Source organism: Symsagittifera roscoffensis, chromosome 3 (assembly GCF_963678635.1).
Source record: "Symsagittifera roscoffensis chromosome 3, txSymRosc1.1, whole genome shotgun sequence".
NCBI classification, from domain to species: Eukaryota; Metazoa; Xenacoelomorpha; order Acoela; family Convolutidae; genus Symsagittifera; species Symsagittifera roscoffensis.
Window position 1 is genome coordinate 68216322 of NC_087064.1, and position 20195 is coordinate 68236516.

General features: G+C 33.9%; 2 protein-coding genes across 2 annotated transcripts; one reads left to right on the forward strand and one right to left on the reverse strand.

Annotated features, from left to right (window-relative positions):
• Positions 1-218: 218 nt before the first annotated feature.
• Positions 219-5211, reverse strand: LOC134842950 (ciliary microtubule inner protein 2C-like). The gene is made up of 4 exons (XM_063859484.1): positions 4947-5211; positions 2522-2687; positions 1842-1994; positions 219-286 (listed from the first exon to the last, which is right to left on the reverse strand). Exons 1-4 carry the CDS (start codon positions 5015-5017, stop codon positions 233-235), a joined length of 444 nt encoding a protein of 147 aa, XP_063715554.1. The 5' UTR covers positions 5018-5211; the 3' UTR covers positions 219-232.
• A 177-nt stretch (positions 5212-5388) lies between these two features.
• Positions 5389-12927, forward strand: LOC134842948 (O(6)-methylguanine-induced apoptosis 2-like). The gene is made up of 7 exons (XM_063859483.1): positions 5389-5623; positions 6202-6314; positions 8560-8850; positions 8923-8975; positions 9204-9437; positions 11759-11961; positions 12711-12927. Exons 1-7 carry the CDS (start codon positions 5509-5511, stop codon positions 12779-12781), a joined length of 1080 nt encoding a protein of 359 aa, XP_063715553.1. The 5' UTR covers positions 5389-5508; the 3' UTR covers positions 12782-12927.
• Positions 12928-20195: the final 7268 nt, after the last annotated feature.

The window sequence follows — 20195 nt, forward strand, 5'->3', positions numbered from 1 at the left end:
CATCGTTTTCATTTGCATATTGTCGATTTGTTAAAAATTTTTGTCTTTCATTTTTTGACCTTTTTCAATGGGAAAACTATTTTTTTCTACACAATAGTTGAATTAAAATGTTGCATTTGTTACATAGGGCGGGATGCCGATATCATCATTGCATTTTCTCGTTCTTTTAAAGTTGGTTTTTCTGAGGTGAGAGGAACGTCCTTGTCGTTCCCAGCTGAGTCGTTTTCTGCTCCTAGTCCAGTTTGGGTCCGGTGGGCGGTACTTGGAAGTGTTTCACCGGCTGCACCTGAAAATTTTTTTAAATTTACTAAAATTATTTTGAATTAAAATTCATTTAATTTAATTCATGGGTTTGTTTTTACCAAATAATTATCTTTTTTGTGGTTTAAAAGATAAATCAAAGAAACATAAGTCGACAATTACAAAAAAAGCAATTGCAACATCTGGGTATTCTAGTTCAACTTTGAAATATGTCATCCGCATTTCTCCAGATGTGCCTGCATAATATGCAGAGGAAAATTTGGTCCATATTGGTTCCCATGTCAAACGAAGTTTGGTCCAGACATAGATATGCATGAAATTGAAAAAATTAAAAATTAGACAATCAGTTTCTTTAATAAAAGTTTTGTCCCTTGTTTGTACATTAAGACGTCTACTTTTTGTCGCAACGCAATAGCATACTGCAGTTTTGAGGGTCCAAAAACTACAGAAACGTGAGGGAAGCTCATATGATAAACAGGACAATTTCAACTTGTATTTTCTGGCAGTTGCTTTTGTTTAATTTTGGATGTGGAAAATGTCAAAAATGTAACCTCTTTTAGACAGCTAGTTTTGTCAACTAAAATTAGAGGAACTTAGATTATCGGTTTTAGTTAATCAGTTTTGTCAACTAATGTTTCAGGAGTTTTTAGCGGGTCAAATTTACCATCCTTCCTACTTAAAGGCCAAGTTTTGGATCATCCAAACCACTATTAGAATTTTGCTTAACAGTCCCTAAAAATACTGGATTCTGATTTAGAGGAAAATTCCAAACAAGAACCAACTTAACATCACTTCCTTAAAATGCTTCAGGGAGTGGGAAGGGGATGATGTTAAGTTGATCTGATATTGCCAAAAAAATTGGTATCAACTAAGCAAAATGAAGAAAATTGGTTTTGTACAGGCACGGATCTAAGATACTCTCGAGCAGGGCGGATTTTGTAAAAATTATCGAACAAATTATTTTTCTGAGCTCTCCTTTATAAAGATCCTTTTTTTGAAAGAATTTTCTGCATTACTGGCAATTTTTTGAAAAACAGGGTCAAAAACGATATAGGCATTTTTTGGAAAATTTTGACCAAAAAATTGCGATTTTGCGGTGCGCGCTTTTCAAAATTAGTATATATTGACGCCCAAGGCGCGTTTGGAAAAGTTTTTAGGGCTGGTCAGCTGAAAATGGATGACGTACAATAATATCAAAAGGGGAACCTTTAGGTGGCAAATAAATCCCCCAAACAGGCGCGGATCTAGCAATTTCTCGAAGGACGAAGGGGGGCGGATTTAAAAAAAAAATTGAAAATTTGGTCGACCTTTTTATTAGGTCGACCAAAATGATTTTCTGAGCACTCCCAAACCACTATAAAAACCCTAATTTGACCAAATATCTTGCGCTGCAGGCACATTTTTGAAAAAAGGCGTTTTTAGGACATTTTTGGAAAATTTCGAGCAAAAAATCGCGCTGCCCCCTCAAAATTAGTATTGATTTTACCGAACCCCCCCCCCCCACCTAAATCCGCTACTGCCCCCAAATCCGCAAATGGTGACGTATATATTCAATGATTGTGGGTAGTGAGAGTATGTACCTCGCTAGTGGAATCTTTGTAGAAATCTCTGTGAGCCTGGGCGGCATTGTAGTATCCTTTGATCTCCCGTTCTCTGTCATAGTTCACATTGTATCTCTGGTACTTGGGCTCAAACAAGAACGCATCCCGATCCCTCGCCCGCTGGCTGATCACCTGATACAAAAAGCGTATAGCTGAATTATGATAAAAAACACCCAAAATGAAAAAATGAAAAAATTTGATTCAAAAAAGCATATAGCTGAATTATAATGAAAATAAAAAGCACCAAAAATTTTTTAAAAAAATTGATTCGAAAAAGCAATATTGTTTGATCGAACTGAAATTTAGAGATCAGACACAATTGGGCTACACTGTGATTTTTTCCTTTTTTTGTAGGAAAAATCTGCATGTAAATTTTCAGTTTTATTCTGCTGTTTACATATAACTTCAAAAAAATTTCCAAACGTATTTGTAGATTTTGATTTTGAAAAAATAACATTAGATTCATTCAAAAGCAGCTTAGAAGAACTACTGAGCAAGGTTAAGTATTTTTCAAAATACTTTGCGGTGGAATTTTGTTAACAGTTAAAATAGTTGCTTGTATACTCCTCTCTGGAAACGAAATTAAGCATTGCAATAAAAAAAAATTGATTATTATTTTTGAAAAATTAGCAAAAGGACACGAATAAATGTGTACTGACTAAGTCTGGATTGTGTGAGAACTGGGTGGGGAAGTTGCCGCCCTTGTTGTAGATGATCTTGGAGCTGCGCATGGCGTCATTGCGGTAGTCCTGGAAGTACTTGGCAGTCTCGTTCCCGAAAGTGTCCCCGTAGGCGAACTTGATCGTCGGCACATGTCCGCGGTAGCTGAAAACAACACAAAAAACAGTCATTATATCACATCTTTTAACTTATATCAGTGCAACTCCTAGAACAGAAGAGACTACTGCTCATGATTTTTCCTTGTCGTATTATCTATAAATTGTTTGTTGTTTTTGTAGCCGTGAGGCGACAATTCGTAACAAACGACAATTCGTAACAGTATATTAAGCGGGGAACACTGATTCACGCGTACTATTCCTCTCGTGCCAGATGTAAGCGCAGCGGAGCGAAGCGGAGCAAGCGTATTCGGCTCTTTTTCCTCCCCCCCCCCCCCCACCACCACACATTAGCACCAATTTTATGGTGTAACGAGGGGTTTTACAAGGTTAACCATGAAGACCAAATATGTTTGTCATGCCCTAAATAGTTCGCATGCCAATTTTTTCATCATTCGGATCATGTGAACAAAATTTCACTAGTAAAATTTTGCAGGTGGGGAAAAAGGAAAAAGAGCCGCGTATTCTACTTACCAATGCGTTGCTACGAGTTGTCGCTTGTTACGAATTGTCGCCTGTTACGAATTGTCGCTCTACCATTTATAACTACACAAATGAGTTCAAATTCAATGAAACATTTGAAGAAAAAACAATGAAACAGAATTTGGGAAAAATTCGGGATATTTGAAAATTTAGGCTTCATAGTGAGCCAGCCTACTGACTATTTGAGCAGCTGATGTTAGCATTTTTTGAAAAACTTTTTAATACGTTAGCAGATGCAAATCATATCACTCTTAGCTCTACAACAAGCGTCAAGCTTAAATCAAGAGAAAATGCGAAAACAAATACAAAAGGTTTCTTTTTCTTATTTTCTTTATTTTTATTTTTCTTCGACAGAGTTTTAAAGGGTAGCCAAACATTCAAGGCTCCGTACTGACACGAGCATTTATATTTTTTTAGGAAGATTTGTCTATAAGGTTAAAGGCTTGAACGGTTTCATTTTGTAATTTTACGAGAGGGTGGGAAACTGGAAAACAGCCTAAAGTAAGTTCGCTGCTCAACTGCAACAAGATAAACGTTGATTCTACATGCTTTGACTGTACACAAAGGTGGGAAAAAAATCAGCTTTCAAAAAAATGAAATTTGGCGTGGTGAACAAATCGACAACTGTGATCAGATTTGTTCTTCATACATGACACAATAGTTGTAAGCTATGTTTACAGCTAAGACTATTGTATCTTTAGGCCATGTCAACTAGTGGTTAAAATAAATTTCTGACGGAAGATCGGGGGTTCAAGCCTCAAAAGGAAATTTTTACGAGCAAACGACCAGCCTAGATTTAGCCTATTGTTGATCAAAAATTAGCGCTGAGATTTTGAAAAAATTTAAGAAATACTTACTTTATTTGAACATTTCAAACAAAAAAATTTTGGTCAGGTCATTACATTAGAAGTCAAATATTTCTCGCCAAAAATAATAAGTTTGTTCGATACTGGTTGAATTCAAGAACTTGGAAAAAAACTCAAAAATTTTTCTTACGCAGGTTGAATTTTTTTGCTTTTCAGAGTGACGAGCGTGAGTGACAAAATACTTTTGGGAACAAGTTTGTTCTTTATGGTTTTTTTTGTAACATTGGCTCTTTTCCACTACACGCTTTTCAAAATATAGATTTTTATGTTTGTTTTGCGTGTTATTACGGCTAAATGCGTGAGGAATTAAGAAGAAAAAATCTGTTCACAGTTGTCAGTTTGTTCATCATACCAAATTTCATTGCATTATGACACCGTTAAATCAGCTTTCAAAATTGAATTTGAAAAATGGAACTGAAAAAGAGCCGTAACTGTAAGAAAAATTATAAAAAAAAAGAAACTGAGAGTCGATGAGGGGGGGGGGGGGGGGGGGTTTGAAAGAACCAAAAACTGGAAAGTTGCTGTGAAAAAAAAATTGATATTTTTGGCTGTAGATTTTGACGACGTTTTTTCTTGATTATTATCTCTTTTTGCAATGATAACTGTGATTGTGAACTTCTCTTGCTTCTGCGCTATTTTGCGAGGAGGACACGAAAACAAGGCAAGATTCGAACTTTCAAAGAAAACAGGGGTCTTTCCCATTATAGATTCCCCCAGCAAAAATAACCCCCTCCATAAATGTAAAATCACAGTATGGAAGAACTTTAAAAATTTTTTTACTACGCTGGGGTGGTTATAATGGAAAGGAAGCGGAAACAGTGTGAATGAATTTAAATGATCTTTTTTCTCGTAAAAATAGGGGGAAACTGGAAAAGATCCCTGGAAGTTAAATCACTTACCCGGGCATGTGATGAGGGGGGATGTAAGTGGCTTGGTAAGTGGTAATCAGGGTTCCCGCTGCTCGAGACATCTTGGATTTTTCTACAACCGTTTTTTCACCTTAAAGGGAAAATATCCAGAATATATGTTAGCAAGTCGTTACTTCCAAATATACAAAATAACAAAAACGTGCGTCCAAATCAAAAGAGCAGGTGCTGTGCTAATATTTTCAAAATAATATTATACGAAGATCAGTTGATCAGAACGAAAAATGTACTCAGTAATGTATTGTATGTGCAGTTAATGTATACAAAAATGGTTGTTTGATGGTTTGATAGTACTAACAAAACAGCACATACCGCAAGCTAAACGTTTGTTGGTAAATGAAACTGTGTCTTAAAAAGCACGTGCGATTGAACAAAGACCTTTTCATGGATGATTAAAAGTAACGAAATCGGCTATCGTTGTTGATTTTGAAATTGCCCTTGAATCTATTTTAAATTTTTATTATCAGACCAATTGAGATTACATTTATTCGGCATCTGGTTGGGATCCAGTCCAGAGCTAGTTAATCCAGGCCAAATGGTGGGTCATCGGCAGTCAGACCTCCTGTTTGGAGAGACGGGGGACTCCATTCGCTTAATGCAAGGGGTACACAAAAGGTTCAACACAACGGGGTCTCGAAGGTCTTTCAGAGGTCAGTTGTGGCTCTTTAAAATTAACCCTCCGGCTTTTTCTTCCCCCCTGCAAATTTTGAAAAGACCCAAGGAGGAAAAAGACCTAATCAAAGGGGGACTGGAAAAAGGGCGTTTTATATTATGAATTTAAACTAAGCGTTTGAAATTAATGTTTCGGGAAGTGAAAACATGTTGCAACCCTCTTACAACTTATCATCGGAGTAGAAAAAAAACACAAAACCATCCCGACTTATTTTTTTAAACTAGAATTTAACAAGTCATTTAAAGAAAATTAGACATAAATTTTGACTACCCAAATCAACAGTTGATCGAAAATTGTTGACAAAATTTTTGTGTTGATCTATGAAGGGAGAAAAAGGAAGGAAAAAAGTTGCCCGAGGTTTGTCTGTAAAGATTGTGTAAATTAATCAAAGTTGTGACTTCTGCGATTCTCAGAGAAAAATAGAAAAGCCTTTCATCTTTTCCTTATACTCCAGACTGAGTTATTTTGTTGAGCGAAGCGCTTAGTTTTCTGTGGCTCAATTTATACATGGTGGTAGGAAAATGAAATACATATATTTTTTTGTTTTCGCTTCAGATGAGTCAGAAGGTCCCTCCATCCCCTCCCAGTTCCAGACAGTGGTGATCGACAACTCAGAGAGACAGGGATTCACCTCCAGAGCAAAGAGATTCGACGAATACAGATACGTGGTAAGATACTATATTCTATTCCGACAGCTGGCTGAATCGAATATTTTGAACATTTAAAGATAAAATCATGTTTGGCAAAAGCCTAGATTTATGAAAAAGTACGGATTTTAAGGCTCTTTTTGCTTATCCCACCCTCTCCCCTCCCTTTCAGTTTTGAAGAACTGTTTCAACATTTTCATAATCCAATGAAACTTAGCATGGTGAACTAAACTAACAATTGTGAACAGATTTGTTTTTTTTTCAAGCTTGCATTGTAACTTTACGCGTTTGGTCATAATTACACCTAAAGCAGCAACAAAAACAACATTTGAAAGGTAGGGGGAGTGGAAAAGAGCCGGTTTTGGTTTTTATTTTGTTTTTTAAGAAGCATTGGAATTTTTTCGTTTTTCTCAAAATTAATTGACCAATTTGAAAATAGTGGTTCAATGAAAAGACCGCATATTCTTCCGGTCTTTTTTTAACCTTACATCAATTTTTTAGCCTTCAAAAAATCTTGTGGCAGAAGGTTTGATTTATTTTACAAACTACCTTGTCAAATCTGAGATTTTGGGTTTAACCGCTCAAACGAGTTGTAGTAAGCTCCCCTGCCTAAGCCGCTACATTCTTTTTTTTTAAGAAAACATTGCCGCAAATAAAAATTTGGCAAACAAAAAAAAACTTTTCTGATTAATAAAAATTATCCAAATGAAAACAAACTTCAATAGTTATGTTTCGAAGGTGTTATTAAGTTCATCAATGGGCTCTTTTCCAGTCCCCCCCCCCTTTCAAATTCATTTTTGAAAACCTTATTTACAGTTGTCATAATGCAAAGACAATTGGCATGGTGAACAAATTGACAATTATGAACAGATTTGTTCTTCATACTTTACAGCGTAACATCACGCATATAGCCGTAATAACACGTAAAACAAACTTAATATCGATATTTTGAAAGGTGGGGGGGGGAGTGGAAAAGAGCCCATCAATGAAACCCTTTTGGCGTTGAGTTATCGATGAACAATATTTTTACAAAAAATACGGTACTTTAAAGTTTTAGAGTCATTACTGTTTCCTGGGAAGCTAATGTTTTGTCTTTTATGGTCACAAAGCTTCAAAGCTTTTATGGTCACAAAGTTGGTTTTCAAAAATGGCGCTAAAAATTTAATGAACTTTCATTTCAATTCATTTCAAAATCAAATTCAAAGTCAACAAATTGGAGAAAAAAACTGAAGCTTTGCGCTAAACAATTCAAACAAATTCTTATTTCAATTCAATTCAAATTCAAATTCTCAGCTCAAACTGGACTGAAAAAAATTCTGTAAATCCAAATGTGAATCTCAAAAATTTCAAAGCTGTTTTTCTTAACGATGGCAACTTTTTGAAAATTTTAATGTCGTTCAAATCGCGACTGAAAGGGTTGTAATATTATAGATCACTCGACATACTCCAATGATTTTTCGTGTTTTCTGATTTTGCGCGGGAAACAAAAGAAAAAACTAACACTCACCCGAATACAGAGCTCTTCCCCATTTTCAACCGTCGGAACAAAAATGACCCTCTTAGAAAACAGCCAAAAACTTTGCTTTTTTGATATTCCATATTTTTGTTTAAAAAACTGAAAAAACGGAAACCGTATTTTCTAAAGAAATGATTTATAACTTATTTCGATCAGGTGATTTTCAGTTTTTTCTCAAAAAAACGTTTTCTAATTTGTTCAAGCTCAAATTTCATTTTTTTGCAGTCTGATTTTTCATTTTTTTATAAATCACTTTAATATTTTTTGCTAAGAGAAAAGCAAGTGTCAAAGAAAAACGAATTGTATTTTTCAAAATTCACAACGGAATAGAAAATTACTTATGGACCAGTTTTCTCTAACCGCATTTTCTCTAACTACTTTCTCTAACTGCAGTTAACAACAAAACTGTTATTCATTGAAATGACTCTCTCAAAACTGTAAAAAGTTTTTAAAAGGCAATATTTATTGATGTTTGTTTATGTTTTTATTAAAATATTAACTAAATTATTTGATTTTAAAAAAATGGAATGTCGGGAATAGGGAGTGATGAAAAGAAGAGTCAATATTTTTTTTCGAAAAAAGTTTAAAGCGGTGCAGAAAAATGGCCGATAATCTTTGTAGTACTTTGAGAACCGATCGATTTTTTAGGAAAAGAGCAAAAGTTTAAGCTTATATCAAAACCAAGTGTTTTTAAGCAACCATTTGATACCATAATCTGAGCTTAGCTTCAAGGAACAAATTATATTCCAGACAGAGGCACCAGGTCCTGGAGCATACTCTTCAATTGACAGAAGCATGATTTGCAAGTCAGCCTCAGCCTCCAAGAAGGGGTCCGGAACGTTCGCTTCCAAATCAAGGAGAAAAAATCTGTTCGGAGTGGACCCCGGCAGACCAGGGCCTGGCTACTATGAAACCTCAAAACGAGAATTCATCTCTACTTCCAACGACTTCAACCGAGCGCCATACACTGCAACGTTCGCAACTCCGATAGCCCAGCCGACAGAAAAGAAAGTCGTCGCCCCTCCCCCTAATGCATACGAGGTGAAGTATCGGGAAAACTAAAATTAACGGATTTTTGTTTTATTTATGTTTCAAAACATTAAAACTTTGCAGATTAAGCGATCGATTACGAGCAACAGCGGCGCAGGAGCAGCTTTCAAATCCACGTAAGACTGTTTTCGAATAAAAATTGATCAAACTTTTCCTATCTAAATTTTTGCATTTTTACATTAAAACACTAACAAAATTAGCAAATCAATTGGAGCAAAAACATACTCACATGCTATAGATTTATAAAATTTTAACCAAAGTTTAAAGTTTTAAACGTTTTATCAAAAATATCTGCACCTGCAAATCAAAAACGGAAGGAAAATTACTTTCGCTTTTTTGATTAGAACAAAGCGGTCTTCTTCGTTTTTAACGCCTGGCATGCAAGTACCAGCCCCAAACCAGTACGACGCCAACACCAATTACATCCTGCCCAGGGCACCTGAGCCAGTGGCGAGCTTCAAGTCCGGCACCAAACGAGAATTCGCGACGAGCAAGGCGGCTGCAAGTGTACCTGGTCCAGGGTCCTACGAACCATACGAGAAGCCAGACCTCTCGGATATTAAACGAGTGCAGATGCCGTTAGTACATTACTAGAATTCGATCTAAGTTTCAAACAGTGTTTTATTAAAAATAAAATTGTGTTTTCAGCTAGTTTAGTTATCAAAGAGGGAACAAATCCAATTCTAAAAATGACGAGAAACGAGAATATTGTATAAATAGATTGGTTTCATCTCTTTTGCACAATTAACATACTTAACTAATCTCTCATTTTGCTCCGGTTTGTTTCCTCAAAGCCTCAAGTAAGCTCGGGTTTTACCTCTTCATAAAGCTGATAGCAGAATAATTATGAGCAATTACCGTCCAATATCACTTTTAAGTAGCTGCAGCAAAGTTATTGAAAAAATCATGCACTCTCGATTTTACAACTATCTTGAAAAGTTCGAATTACTGTATCATCGTCAGTTTGGGTTCAGGGAGAAGTTTGCCACAGTTGATGCATTAGCTGAATTGACTGAAAGATTAAGACTAGGTGTTGATAAAAACATTAAATGTAGCTTCTTCATTGATTTAAAAAAGGCATTTGATACGCTGGACCATAAAATTCTTTTGAGTACGTAGAAATTGCTACAAATGGTTCGAAAGCTATCTATCCAATAGGTATCAATAAGTACATGTAAACAACTGTTCATCTGATTGGTTGCAAGTAAACACGGGAATACCGCAAGGCTCTGTTTTAGGCCCTCTCTTATTTCTTGTTTATATTAACGACATACAGCACGCAGTTTGCAATTCAAATGTGTTTCTATTTGCAGATGATACAAACATATCATGTCAAACATCTATCTATGAAGAATACCAGTTAGATTTGACCAAAATTTCTTCCTGACTTAGTTCAAATAAATTAACCTTAAACTCAGATAAAACTAATTTAATTAATTTTACAAAGGATAGAAGTGCTTCCAATCTTTCTTTTGATATACTTGATTTTACTTTTCAGCCGAAACCTTTTTGCAAATACCTAGGTGTCATTGTAGATGATAAGCTTAATTTTTTTCACCATATACAGAATGTTCAATCAAAACTAGGTCGTCACTATGGTGTAATATCAAAAATGAGACATTAGGTACCAAGATCCATCCTACTGAAATACTATATGTCGAATATCAAGCCAATAAAACAATATGGCTTGCTCGTCTACGGCGGCACGAATTTTTCTTTTTTAAACCCAATTTTGAATATGCAACGAAAAATTGTTCGCATGATCTGCTTCAAAAGGAAATTTGATACCATTACTAAATTCTTTTCTGATAATAAAATACTAACAGTTCATGAGCTATATGTGTACGATTTGATGAAGTTTTGTTTACGATCACTAAATCAAAAACATCCAACTTGTTTTCTCAATTCTTCGTTTACTTTAAAAAATTTTGCCTATAATACGCGAATTTCAGAAGGTCGATCATTTGTTCCACCATTCTGTAAGAATAAGGTAAAATCATGTTCTTTGACTAATAGGGGTTCAAGTTATTGAATATTATGAGTATAAATAAGCTCTTATCTAAAAATATTGGATTGATGTCAAAAAATGAAGAATACAGTTTCGTCCATAAGTTTAAAGATAATTTCATTTGTGGCAATTACGAGTTGGTGCAAAACATATTTCTTTGAATTTTTTTATTTTTAAAAAATTGTACCCGCTGGCTAAATGCTATCAAACAACCATTCTAGGGTTGCAATTCTATGCTGAAAATATGACCCTCCAAATCCTTGTAGTTTTCGAGAAATCGCATTTTTTAGAAAATTTAAAAAAAATATGAAAAAACTTAGATTTTTTTTTCATATGTTTTCTCATATTCTTAGTTCGTCAGCTGGAATGAGAATTGGCCGAAATGACAGGACTAGATGTAATAACTATTCCTTAATGAGGGCTTAATTTTAGGGAAAAATAATTTTTTTCCCCACAATCCTATTTTTATTCGAATATAAATTTATCTTTATGACTTAGTTGCAATCCTAATTTGTTCAACGGGTAGACGTCAAGTAGGCACATACTGCGCCTTTTGTCTATCCCCTCCATTTTGTTGATTTAATAATTTAAATAAATTGATGCTTGTATTATCAACTATATGGAGAAATAAATTCTTCTTCTTCTTCTTCTTCTTCTTCTACACAATTAAGTTTTTAAAATGCATTTTCCAAAATTCAATTTCCAGAAACAATTGAAGTTCTAAAAATCAATTTTCATTAAGAAACTGACTTTTTCCTTCCCCTCTTTTGTCCAAAAACAAGAGAAAGAACGTTGACGATGAACAAACTAGGATGCTTATGTTGGCAGTGAGAGTATAGTTCTTTTAGGTAGCTTTAGATCTATAGTCTAAGACTGCTTTTGATTTTATAGGAAAAGACACTACCTGTGTATATCGGCACCAGCCATGCCAGTGCCCAAACCCCCTCCCCCGCCTGGCCCAGGGGCATATGAACTGCCCACTAACTTCCCAGCCGACAATCAGAAGAGATACATGCAGAGCAGCTTCTTCCTCTCTACCACAGGCAGGACATTACAGGGTTCATCTACTGAGGGTACAAACAAACCAGGACCAGGTCAGAAGAAAAAAGAGGATACTGTTGTTGTTTTTAGCCCGAAAACATTAAGAGGCTAAACTGTGCGCTGAATAGGCGCACAATTTTGTGTCTCTATGTTCATGGAACTCAGAGACAAGTCTTTAAACAAGTTAAAATATTGTCGGAACGATCAATGAAAACAAAAGAACAAAAAAGAATAAATCCGCTTACAATTCACAAAATGCACAGTTTGGCCTCGTAATGAAAAAAAGGTAATAGGGTTCAGTGGTGCCGCCTTCTTGCGGTGGACACAACTACAGTCGCCGTAAATACAATCAGTGCAAACCTTACCGTTTTTGGGAGCGCTGAAAAAAAGACGATAATCATGGCCATCGCCAATCACACTTAATTGATAAAACTAAGATTGTGTATGAACAGCAAGTATGTTACAATTAATGCTCTCACATTAATGTGACATTTAACGGGTAACAACTAAATGTTAAATCAAATTTTGTTTCGTTCACGCAAACAAAAAATTAAGGAAAGAAAAAAAAGCGCGGCAAAAACCTGACTTTATGAACACAACTATTCAAAAATGGTCCAAAAGACCAATTTTCTTGAAAAAAAGCCAATACTGACTTTATATTGATTTTGAAAAGCCCGCAAAATCAGTTCGCTGACTTAAAAAAAGTCGAAGGTTATTTTTGCAAATCAGCCCCCCTCACACAAAAGTTCTAGAACCAGACTGAAAGTATAATCAAACATCGTGATTCAATATTTCGTTTCAGCGACGTACAAGCCTCAGATAGGAGAGAAGCAGTCTTTCTTCTACAACTCAAAAGGCATCTGGGTGGGGTAGGGTTCGAATTTCTCTCAAAGAGCGGAACAGAACATTGAAGAAGAACTGCAATTGATACTCTGTCAAACTCATCTAAATATTGCTGATTTACAAATAAAACAAAAATCTTTTTTTTTTTAAAAAAACTTTAAAAATTAATAAATGAACTGAAGAACTATTTTTGAGTAGTTTGGTTAGAAAAAACTTTCAAAAAACTGTCCCAGTGGTATAAAATTAATGTTGTTTAGTCTTAAATCGAGCATATAAAGCGAGCAAGCAGGCTTACAATAGTTTATAGTGAGTAAAATTAGTTTTTTGAGTTTTTAGCGCCTTTTTGTAATCAAAAATTCAAAAAACTGAAAAACAACTAAAATTTTTTAAACAAGAACTGAAAAAACTTGTTAAAAAATTGTTGTTTCCAATTTGCAGATTTTAACTGTCGAAAATGCCTAAGCTCTAGTTTTTCGTTCAGTTCCTTTTAACACACCACGCAGAAAAATTGACACTAATTTGATAAAACTTTTTTTTTGTATTTTTTAAGACAATGGTCGGAACATTATGAGCAACTTGCACAGTAACCTGCTACCCTTGTTGCAGTTTTGAGTTTTTAATTTTGAAGTTCAATCCAAATTAATTTGGTAAGTGAAAATAAAATGAAAAAGAAATAAAATAGAATACAACATTCATGGTCTTTCATCAAATAAAAACAGAGCTTATTTCTAATCAGCCGATAAAAAACAAGTATGCCACAACAAAATTTGAAAAAAAGTCGGAAAAAGGACTAATACAGAAACTGAGTGTCCATTTTTTGCAAAACGCTAGCTCTTTGACGCAATATCATGAATCCTTGGAAACTTTTGCAACTAAATCTAATCAACCGCAACTTAAATTCTTACAGAAACACGGCTGACAGAAATTCAGATAACGGATGTGCCACATGCCATATTATCCATCTATAGAAAATATGAACTGGTAGAGACGCGTTGGGGCGGCTGCTTAAAAGAAAGGACGATAGTTCATTTGATAAACTAAAAAAACTGATTTCTAACGAAAAGCAAAAAAAACGATGAGAAATTGCTTATAACTGTTTTTCTGCAGTGCACCAAAAAAAACTGAAGGTTTTTGATCAAATGTAGAATTTACTTGAGAAATATACATCCTGGACATATGACCTTGTGTGTGGCGACAGAGACGTTGATCAGTCTACGTCGACGAGTGACTATCTAAACAATGACAGCAGCTTGCTAATAAGTGGGATATATAAACTTGAAGGTGATAACACACAATAAAAGAAGCAGCAGGCCCACAAAAAAACTTACCAATTTTTTTGGAAAGTGGTGGTCCATCCCATTTCTAAATTAGGCCGCGAGGCGGTCAAAGTAATTTTTTTTGACGAAGGACAGAAATAGCTGGAAAAAACATAAATTTTTAGGACAAGTGGCAGTTATTGGACGACCAGGTAACTTAAAATGAAACCAAATTTGCACTCTGGCACAGACCATTGAAAAAAATAGTCTCAAAAATGATTTTGGAGGTGTGAAAGTCGGAGCTTCTAGCGCTTATCTAAACTTCTGTAGCAAAAAAACTTTCCTAAGCACAATATTAAAAGAAAATATAAACGCTGGATAACAGCTGAAACCAAAGAGAGAGTTAAATAAAAAACAATTATTACAAAAAACATTCAAACAAGAAGGATGAATAAAATCTTGATAAATTCACGAACACAAAACAGAATTGATAAACGAGTTAATATTCAAAAAAAGTTTTCCATGAAAAGTTTTTCGGAAGCAACAGAAGTAAATTCGAAAAACCCTACAAAGCTTAGGAGAGATAAAAAATGCAAGAAAAATTAAATCAGAACAAAGCATCTGAAGTACGAAAAAAAATGAACCCTTTTTTTCTTTTTAAATGTTAAGAAGTAAAAAGAAAAAATTACGACACCACATAATCTAATAAAAAAACCTTGTTGAAAAAATTAACTGATTTTTTGAGAATGATTTTCCCGACAAAATTTATCAGGCGGGTAAACAGTTTAAGAACAATCTGTATTAGTTTTATCTGAAAGTATCCATTTGGATTGATTCTCTTTCAGAGAGTCTAGACATTTAACTATACTAAAATCAGAGATATTCAACAGCAGACAATAAATTCCCTCAAAAAAATTACAGATGGATAAAAATGTGAGAGAGGTGTTGCTGCTGATGGCTGACAATTTAGTATCTGACATGAGTCAACTTGCGAAAAAGCTGAACGATTTTCAAACTAGTTATTGATAACTGCCCGAGCATCTGAGGCTTCACGAGAGCATCACAGTAAAAAAAAATACCATAAAGAACCCTACGTTTGATCTGCAGGCATATACGGGTAATTTTTACTTCTTGGTATTTTAACTATTTTGTGTTTGAAAATTGGGTCACAAAAAACTCACGGATTGCTCATTGAATGCGTACTGTTTTAAACCGGTTATTGAAGAAGTACCCTCTGGGTTGATCTTAATGTTTTTTTATAAAAGGTTAGTCTGTAGGACCATTTAATAATTTACAAATTGCGAAAAAAGTTCAGCAGGAAAAGCATCAAAATGAATGGTATAAAAAACAAGGAGGAACGTATCCCTCCTATTGGGTCAAACATAAATCAAGAGGCATTCAAAAATGGCTTCAACACATCTTCATTGTTGAATTATAGAAGTGAACGTTTGCAAGTTCGATTAGAATAATTGATCAATTTAAACACTGAGAGAAATTCTGTCAAAAACAATTGATGTCGTGTTGAATCCAAAATTGAACTTGATTAAGCTGATTAAGCGTGTTGAATCCAAAATTGAACTTGACGCGAGAGTCAAAAAACTATATGACACTCTCTGTCCGTAAGATAAACAATCAAATGTGAAAGAAGAATTGCGTGAACTCTTATTTGTAATAAATAGGAGTAGTCCTTAAAACTGAAATGTGGACTTGAATTTCATGATGCTTTTTAGGTAATAACGATTGAATGAGCACGAATTTCGGCAACACAGAATTTTTTCTTTTTTCGACGGCCTGGCAGTTTTCCTTCTTTAAAACACTATCGAAGTTTTTTTAAAACAAATGATTAATATTTTCACAGAAAACTACCATTTTTTTTTTCAAATTATTTCTCAAAAAAAATTCAATAAGCATTTTTGAATCAAATGGCGACTTTCAACAATAAAATTCAGCAAAAACAAATGTATTTTCTGGGCTGCGATTTTCAGTAACCGGAATAGACTTTCAGTAACTGGAGCCATTTGAAAAAAAAAGATTTTCTTAACTAGATAAAGACTCAGCATAATTGCAAGGTTCTCAGCAATTAATTGATCATATCACATAAGAAAACAACGTATTTGTCGATTTTTTTGCTCATTTGCTCATTGAAGCAAAAACATGAACCCTCGGAATAGTTTTTGAAAACTAAACCTAGAGAACCGCCATTTCAAACTTTTACTGAAGCATGGCTGACAGAAAAACGGAATATGGATTTGTCATTTAGAAGGTTAACAATTTATAAAAACAAATAATTTGTATGGACGAGTTGGAGGGGTTACTTTTTACCTACACAAAGACAATCCATTTGACAATTGGATCACTCTTGTTGGAGCTTTGGACTAACTGACACTTATTGGACGACCAGAGAACTTTACTTGAAATCAAATTTGCACACTTGCAGACCATTGCACAACCAAAATTTGAAACTTTTTTGAAGGTGTAAAGTTTTCACGCTATAAAGTTTATGTAATCTTCAGCTAAAAATTCATTTCCTGAGCTCATTGTTCAAAAAATTAGAACAGTGTATAACAGCTGAAACTGAAATACAAAAAAGTAATACAATGAATAACTGCTTAAAAAAGTTGAAACAGACAAACAAATATAACTTTGATAAAATTCACAAACAAAAAAAACATTAGAAAAGTACATGCCGCAAGTCGTAAATCAAAAAACATTCAATGAAAAATTATTTGAAAGCAAAAGTCGTTAACTTGAAAAAAACTTCAAAGTGCTTCTTGACCTTTTTGGAAACGAGAGACGATGACCTTGTTTTTTGAAAACTTGGTGCAGTTCTATGTGGGATACTGAAAAGAGCAAAGTCAGATCTAGTAACAACAGACTGATATCTCTTCAACCAATTTTTAAAACAAGTTTTCGAAACACTGGTTGCTAAACGTTTCAAATATAAATTGCTAAAAATTTCGCAAATATAAAAACGTATCGTTGATGCTAACTTGGAAGTCAAAGAAAAAAGTGAAGAATTTAGAGGAAAGTGCTGATTCAGTGGGTTCATTAAAAGACTTGACATGAGCATTTGAGCTAATTGATCATGAAACTAAATTTAAAATTGATTAGTTCGGGTTGCGGGGAGGTAAAACTGTTAATCTCTAAAAGCTATACCTTGAGAATTCTGAACAGTACGCTACTATTCGGATTTCATACTCGAACCCTTAAGCTATAAGTTATGCTGTACGGAAAAATTTAGTCCTGGGTCCGTTGTTGTTTTTGCTGTAAAACAACGACTAACTAAATGCCTCACGGTGGAACAACGCTCTATTTTTTGCCGATGGTTGCACTAAGACTGGAACTAAGAATCGGGAAGACGGTTGGTCAAACAATGTCTAACATTGAATGCTTCTATTACCATAAATAAGAACGAACCTGACTCCTAAGAACCTATTACGAAAATAATGAATCTTAGATATCCCTTAAAATCCCCACAGATACAATACTAAACAAAAAATCCCGTTTTTTTTGGGTCTATTTATTGATGAAAAACTTAACTTCAAATATGGATAAAAATTGAAAAAAAATGAGTAAATCATGCTCGATGGCATATTAACTCATATAATACTGTAATACCTCTTATCTTTCAAATGCAAATTTTTGTCTGAGGTTATACATACTGCACATTCATTCGTTATATCATAATAGTGTATTGATTTATGGCACAGCTAATGAAACAATATTTTAGTATATAGAAAGCTAGCATAGACTTGTGAAGCATATTCGTTTTGAAACTAGAAGCCATTCAAGTTTAAAACTTTTTAGGGTCAAACATTAGCTTCGCCTGGAGTGCGAGAATAGAATATGACTTTTTTAACTTCAAGCTTAAAATTATGTAACGGTCCAATGAAAAAAAAAACATGATTATTTAAATCATAGAAGAAAACAGATGCTATCACAGCAGACATTACGAGAAATGACTAGAAAGCTGAAAAGCAAATTACAAGGAAGAAAACGAAAAATGAAAAAAGTTTACTTTTTTATAAATTAAAGTTTTACAATTAGCCAAATATTTACAGCGTAAAAATTCACCTGCTTTTTTGATTAGTTTTTGAAATATATATAGTTTTGACAACGCGCATTTTTTAAGTATGTTGTTGTAAATTAACATCTCTTTATTGGATATTTTTTGGTCATATCGTTCTGATAGTAATACTACGTCTAGAAAGAAAAATTTCACTACAATAGTTTTTCTCTCATTGTTTCTAATAACTTACCAGTTTCTGTCTATATAATTTAATAATAAAAAGCAGGCAAATGGATTTTCTGAAGTCATAATTTGATATTTTTGAAAAGTACATTTGTTATCTAATTTCATATTCTGACATTAAAACTATAAAATATGGTGTACGACAAGGTTCAGCACTGGGACTGTTTTGTTTTTGCTTTACAGACTTGCTATCATATGTCTGTGGGCAGAATAACATAGTAATTTTTGCCAATGGTTACGCAATATTTACAGTTACTTAAACTGGTGTCAAGAAGCAGGAAGACGATGAAGTAAGAATGATCAAACATTGTTTTTTAGAAAAAATAAAACCTTTTTAAACAAGAATAAATTTGCCATCAGGAAATTCAATGGGCAAAAAAACAGAGCCCAGATACCGCATAGATCCCATACATAACAGAACATCCCTGAAATTTCTAGGTTTAGTTATTGATTACCTAAACTTTACAACCAAAATAAAAAAAAATTGAAAAAAAAATAGGTCTGGCTTGACTTCATATCAACGCAAACAGCATTATGATACCTCCACTTTGCTCAGCGTTTACAACACTATATTCAGTCAAGATATCAAAACAGTGTATTCATTAATTGAACAGCTAAAAAGACGGACAAAAGTAAAAAAAAAAGCCAGTCAAAACTCGTATGGTTGATTTGTTGTAAGTTTCGAAAACAAATAAATTTGAAACATAGTTGAAGCTTACATGAAAATATTTGGGTTAGGAGTTACCTGCATATGAATATTATACAATCATGTTTCAAATTATGATACGGTCAAATGAAAAAAGGTTTATAATGATTTCGCAGTTGTACAGTGCTGATTTGAATTATCCGAACAAAACTAACAAAATTTGAATTATCACAGACGTTTTCTGATATTGTGTAAAGGTTAGATAAAAAGTGAACAGAAAAAAATTAGCTCAAAAATTCATCAGAATCAAAATGGCTAAATCAGCAGCCAAAAAGTTCCCATAAAAATTGATATTTTTGTCTTTACAGTTAATCAAGCATTACGCTGAAACTACCGAGTTATTTGACGAAAAAGTTGTATCAAAATAAGCAACTTACACAGCCCAACAAATCCCTATTAAGGCGAAATCTTCAAAAATTGTAAAAATATTTTTGAAATTGTAAATTAGAAAAAATATTTTTGATTGGTAGCCAAAAAAGTGTCATTTTCACTTTGTAGAAATTAAAATCTTTGCTTTAAAACAAATTTCAAACGTTTTGAGCAAACTTTTGGGAATTTTACCATCCTTAAACTTTGTCGGACTATGTAAAAAGCTTCTTTTGATATGAGTTCTCGTGAATTGACTCGGTAGTTTCAGCGCAGTTTGTGATTAACTTCCGAAAAAAAACACCTTTTATGGGAAAATTTAAGCCGAAAAAAACACCTTTTTGGGGGAAAATTTTGGTTATCGATTTCGAAAAACGAATAGCACCATATAAATTTTGGTGAAATTCGGAGCAACTTTTTTTTTGCATTATCTGTCTTATCTCAACCCAATTTGAGAAAAACGCATTTAAAAATTCAATTTTGGCTCGTTGTATCCGGTTAATTTGAATCATCAATGAATTTTGAGGGTGGGTTATAAAAACACATAAAACCATATTATGTTTGAATCAAGTATAATTTTAATTGAACAACTACTGATGAAAAGTTTTTCATTATTTGTAACAGTCAGTGTTATTGACCTCTAAAAGCAAATCCATTTCGTATATACCAGCAAAAAAAAAATCAGTAATAAATGAGACCAGCAGCAAAGATAATGATGAACAAACTTCTCGCTCAATCAAGAGTCGGAAAAACTTATTTGCAGATTCGACGAAAGTTGTTAAGATATACCTGAAGTCTGTCAATATATTCATTGAGGTTATTGTTGTTTCCTTCAAAATTTGTTGATCCGACCATTGAAAACGT

Bases quoted from the DNA above. Each gene is read 5' to 3' on its own strand.
- LOC134842950 (XM_063859484.1), bottom strand. From the start codon at position 5,017: ATGTCTCGAGCAGCGGGAACCCTGATTACCACTTACCAAGCCACTTAC. The intron at 2,688-4,946 runs GTAAGTGATTTA...TGTTGTTTTCAG, and splicing joins CCCCCTCATCACATGCCCGG to CTACCGCGGACATGTGCCGA. The intron at 287-1,841 runs GTACATACTCTC...AAAAATTTTCAG, and splicing joins ACAAAGATTCCACTAGCGAG to GTGCAGCCGGTGAAACACTT.
- LOC134842948 (XM_063859483.1), top strand. From the start codon at position 5,509: ATGGTGGGTCATCGGCAGTCAGACCTCCTGTTTGGAGAGACGGGGGAC. The intron at 8,976-9,203 runs GTAAGACTGTTT...TTTTTTGATTAG, and splicing joins GGAGCAGCTTTCAAATCCAC to AACAAAGCGGTCTTCTTCGT. The intron at 9,438-11,758 runs GTTAGTACATTA...TTGATTTTATAG, and splicing joins ATTAAACGAGTGCAGATGCC to GAAAAGACACTACCTGTGTA.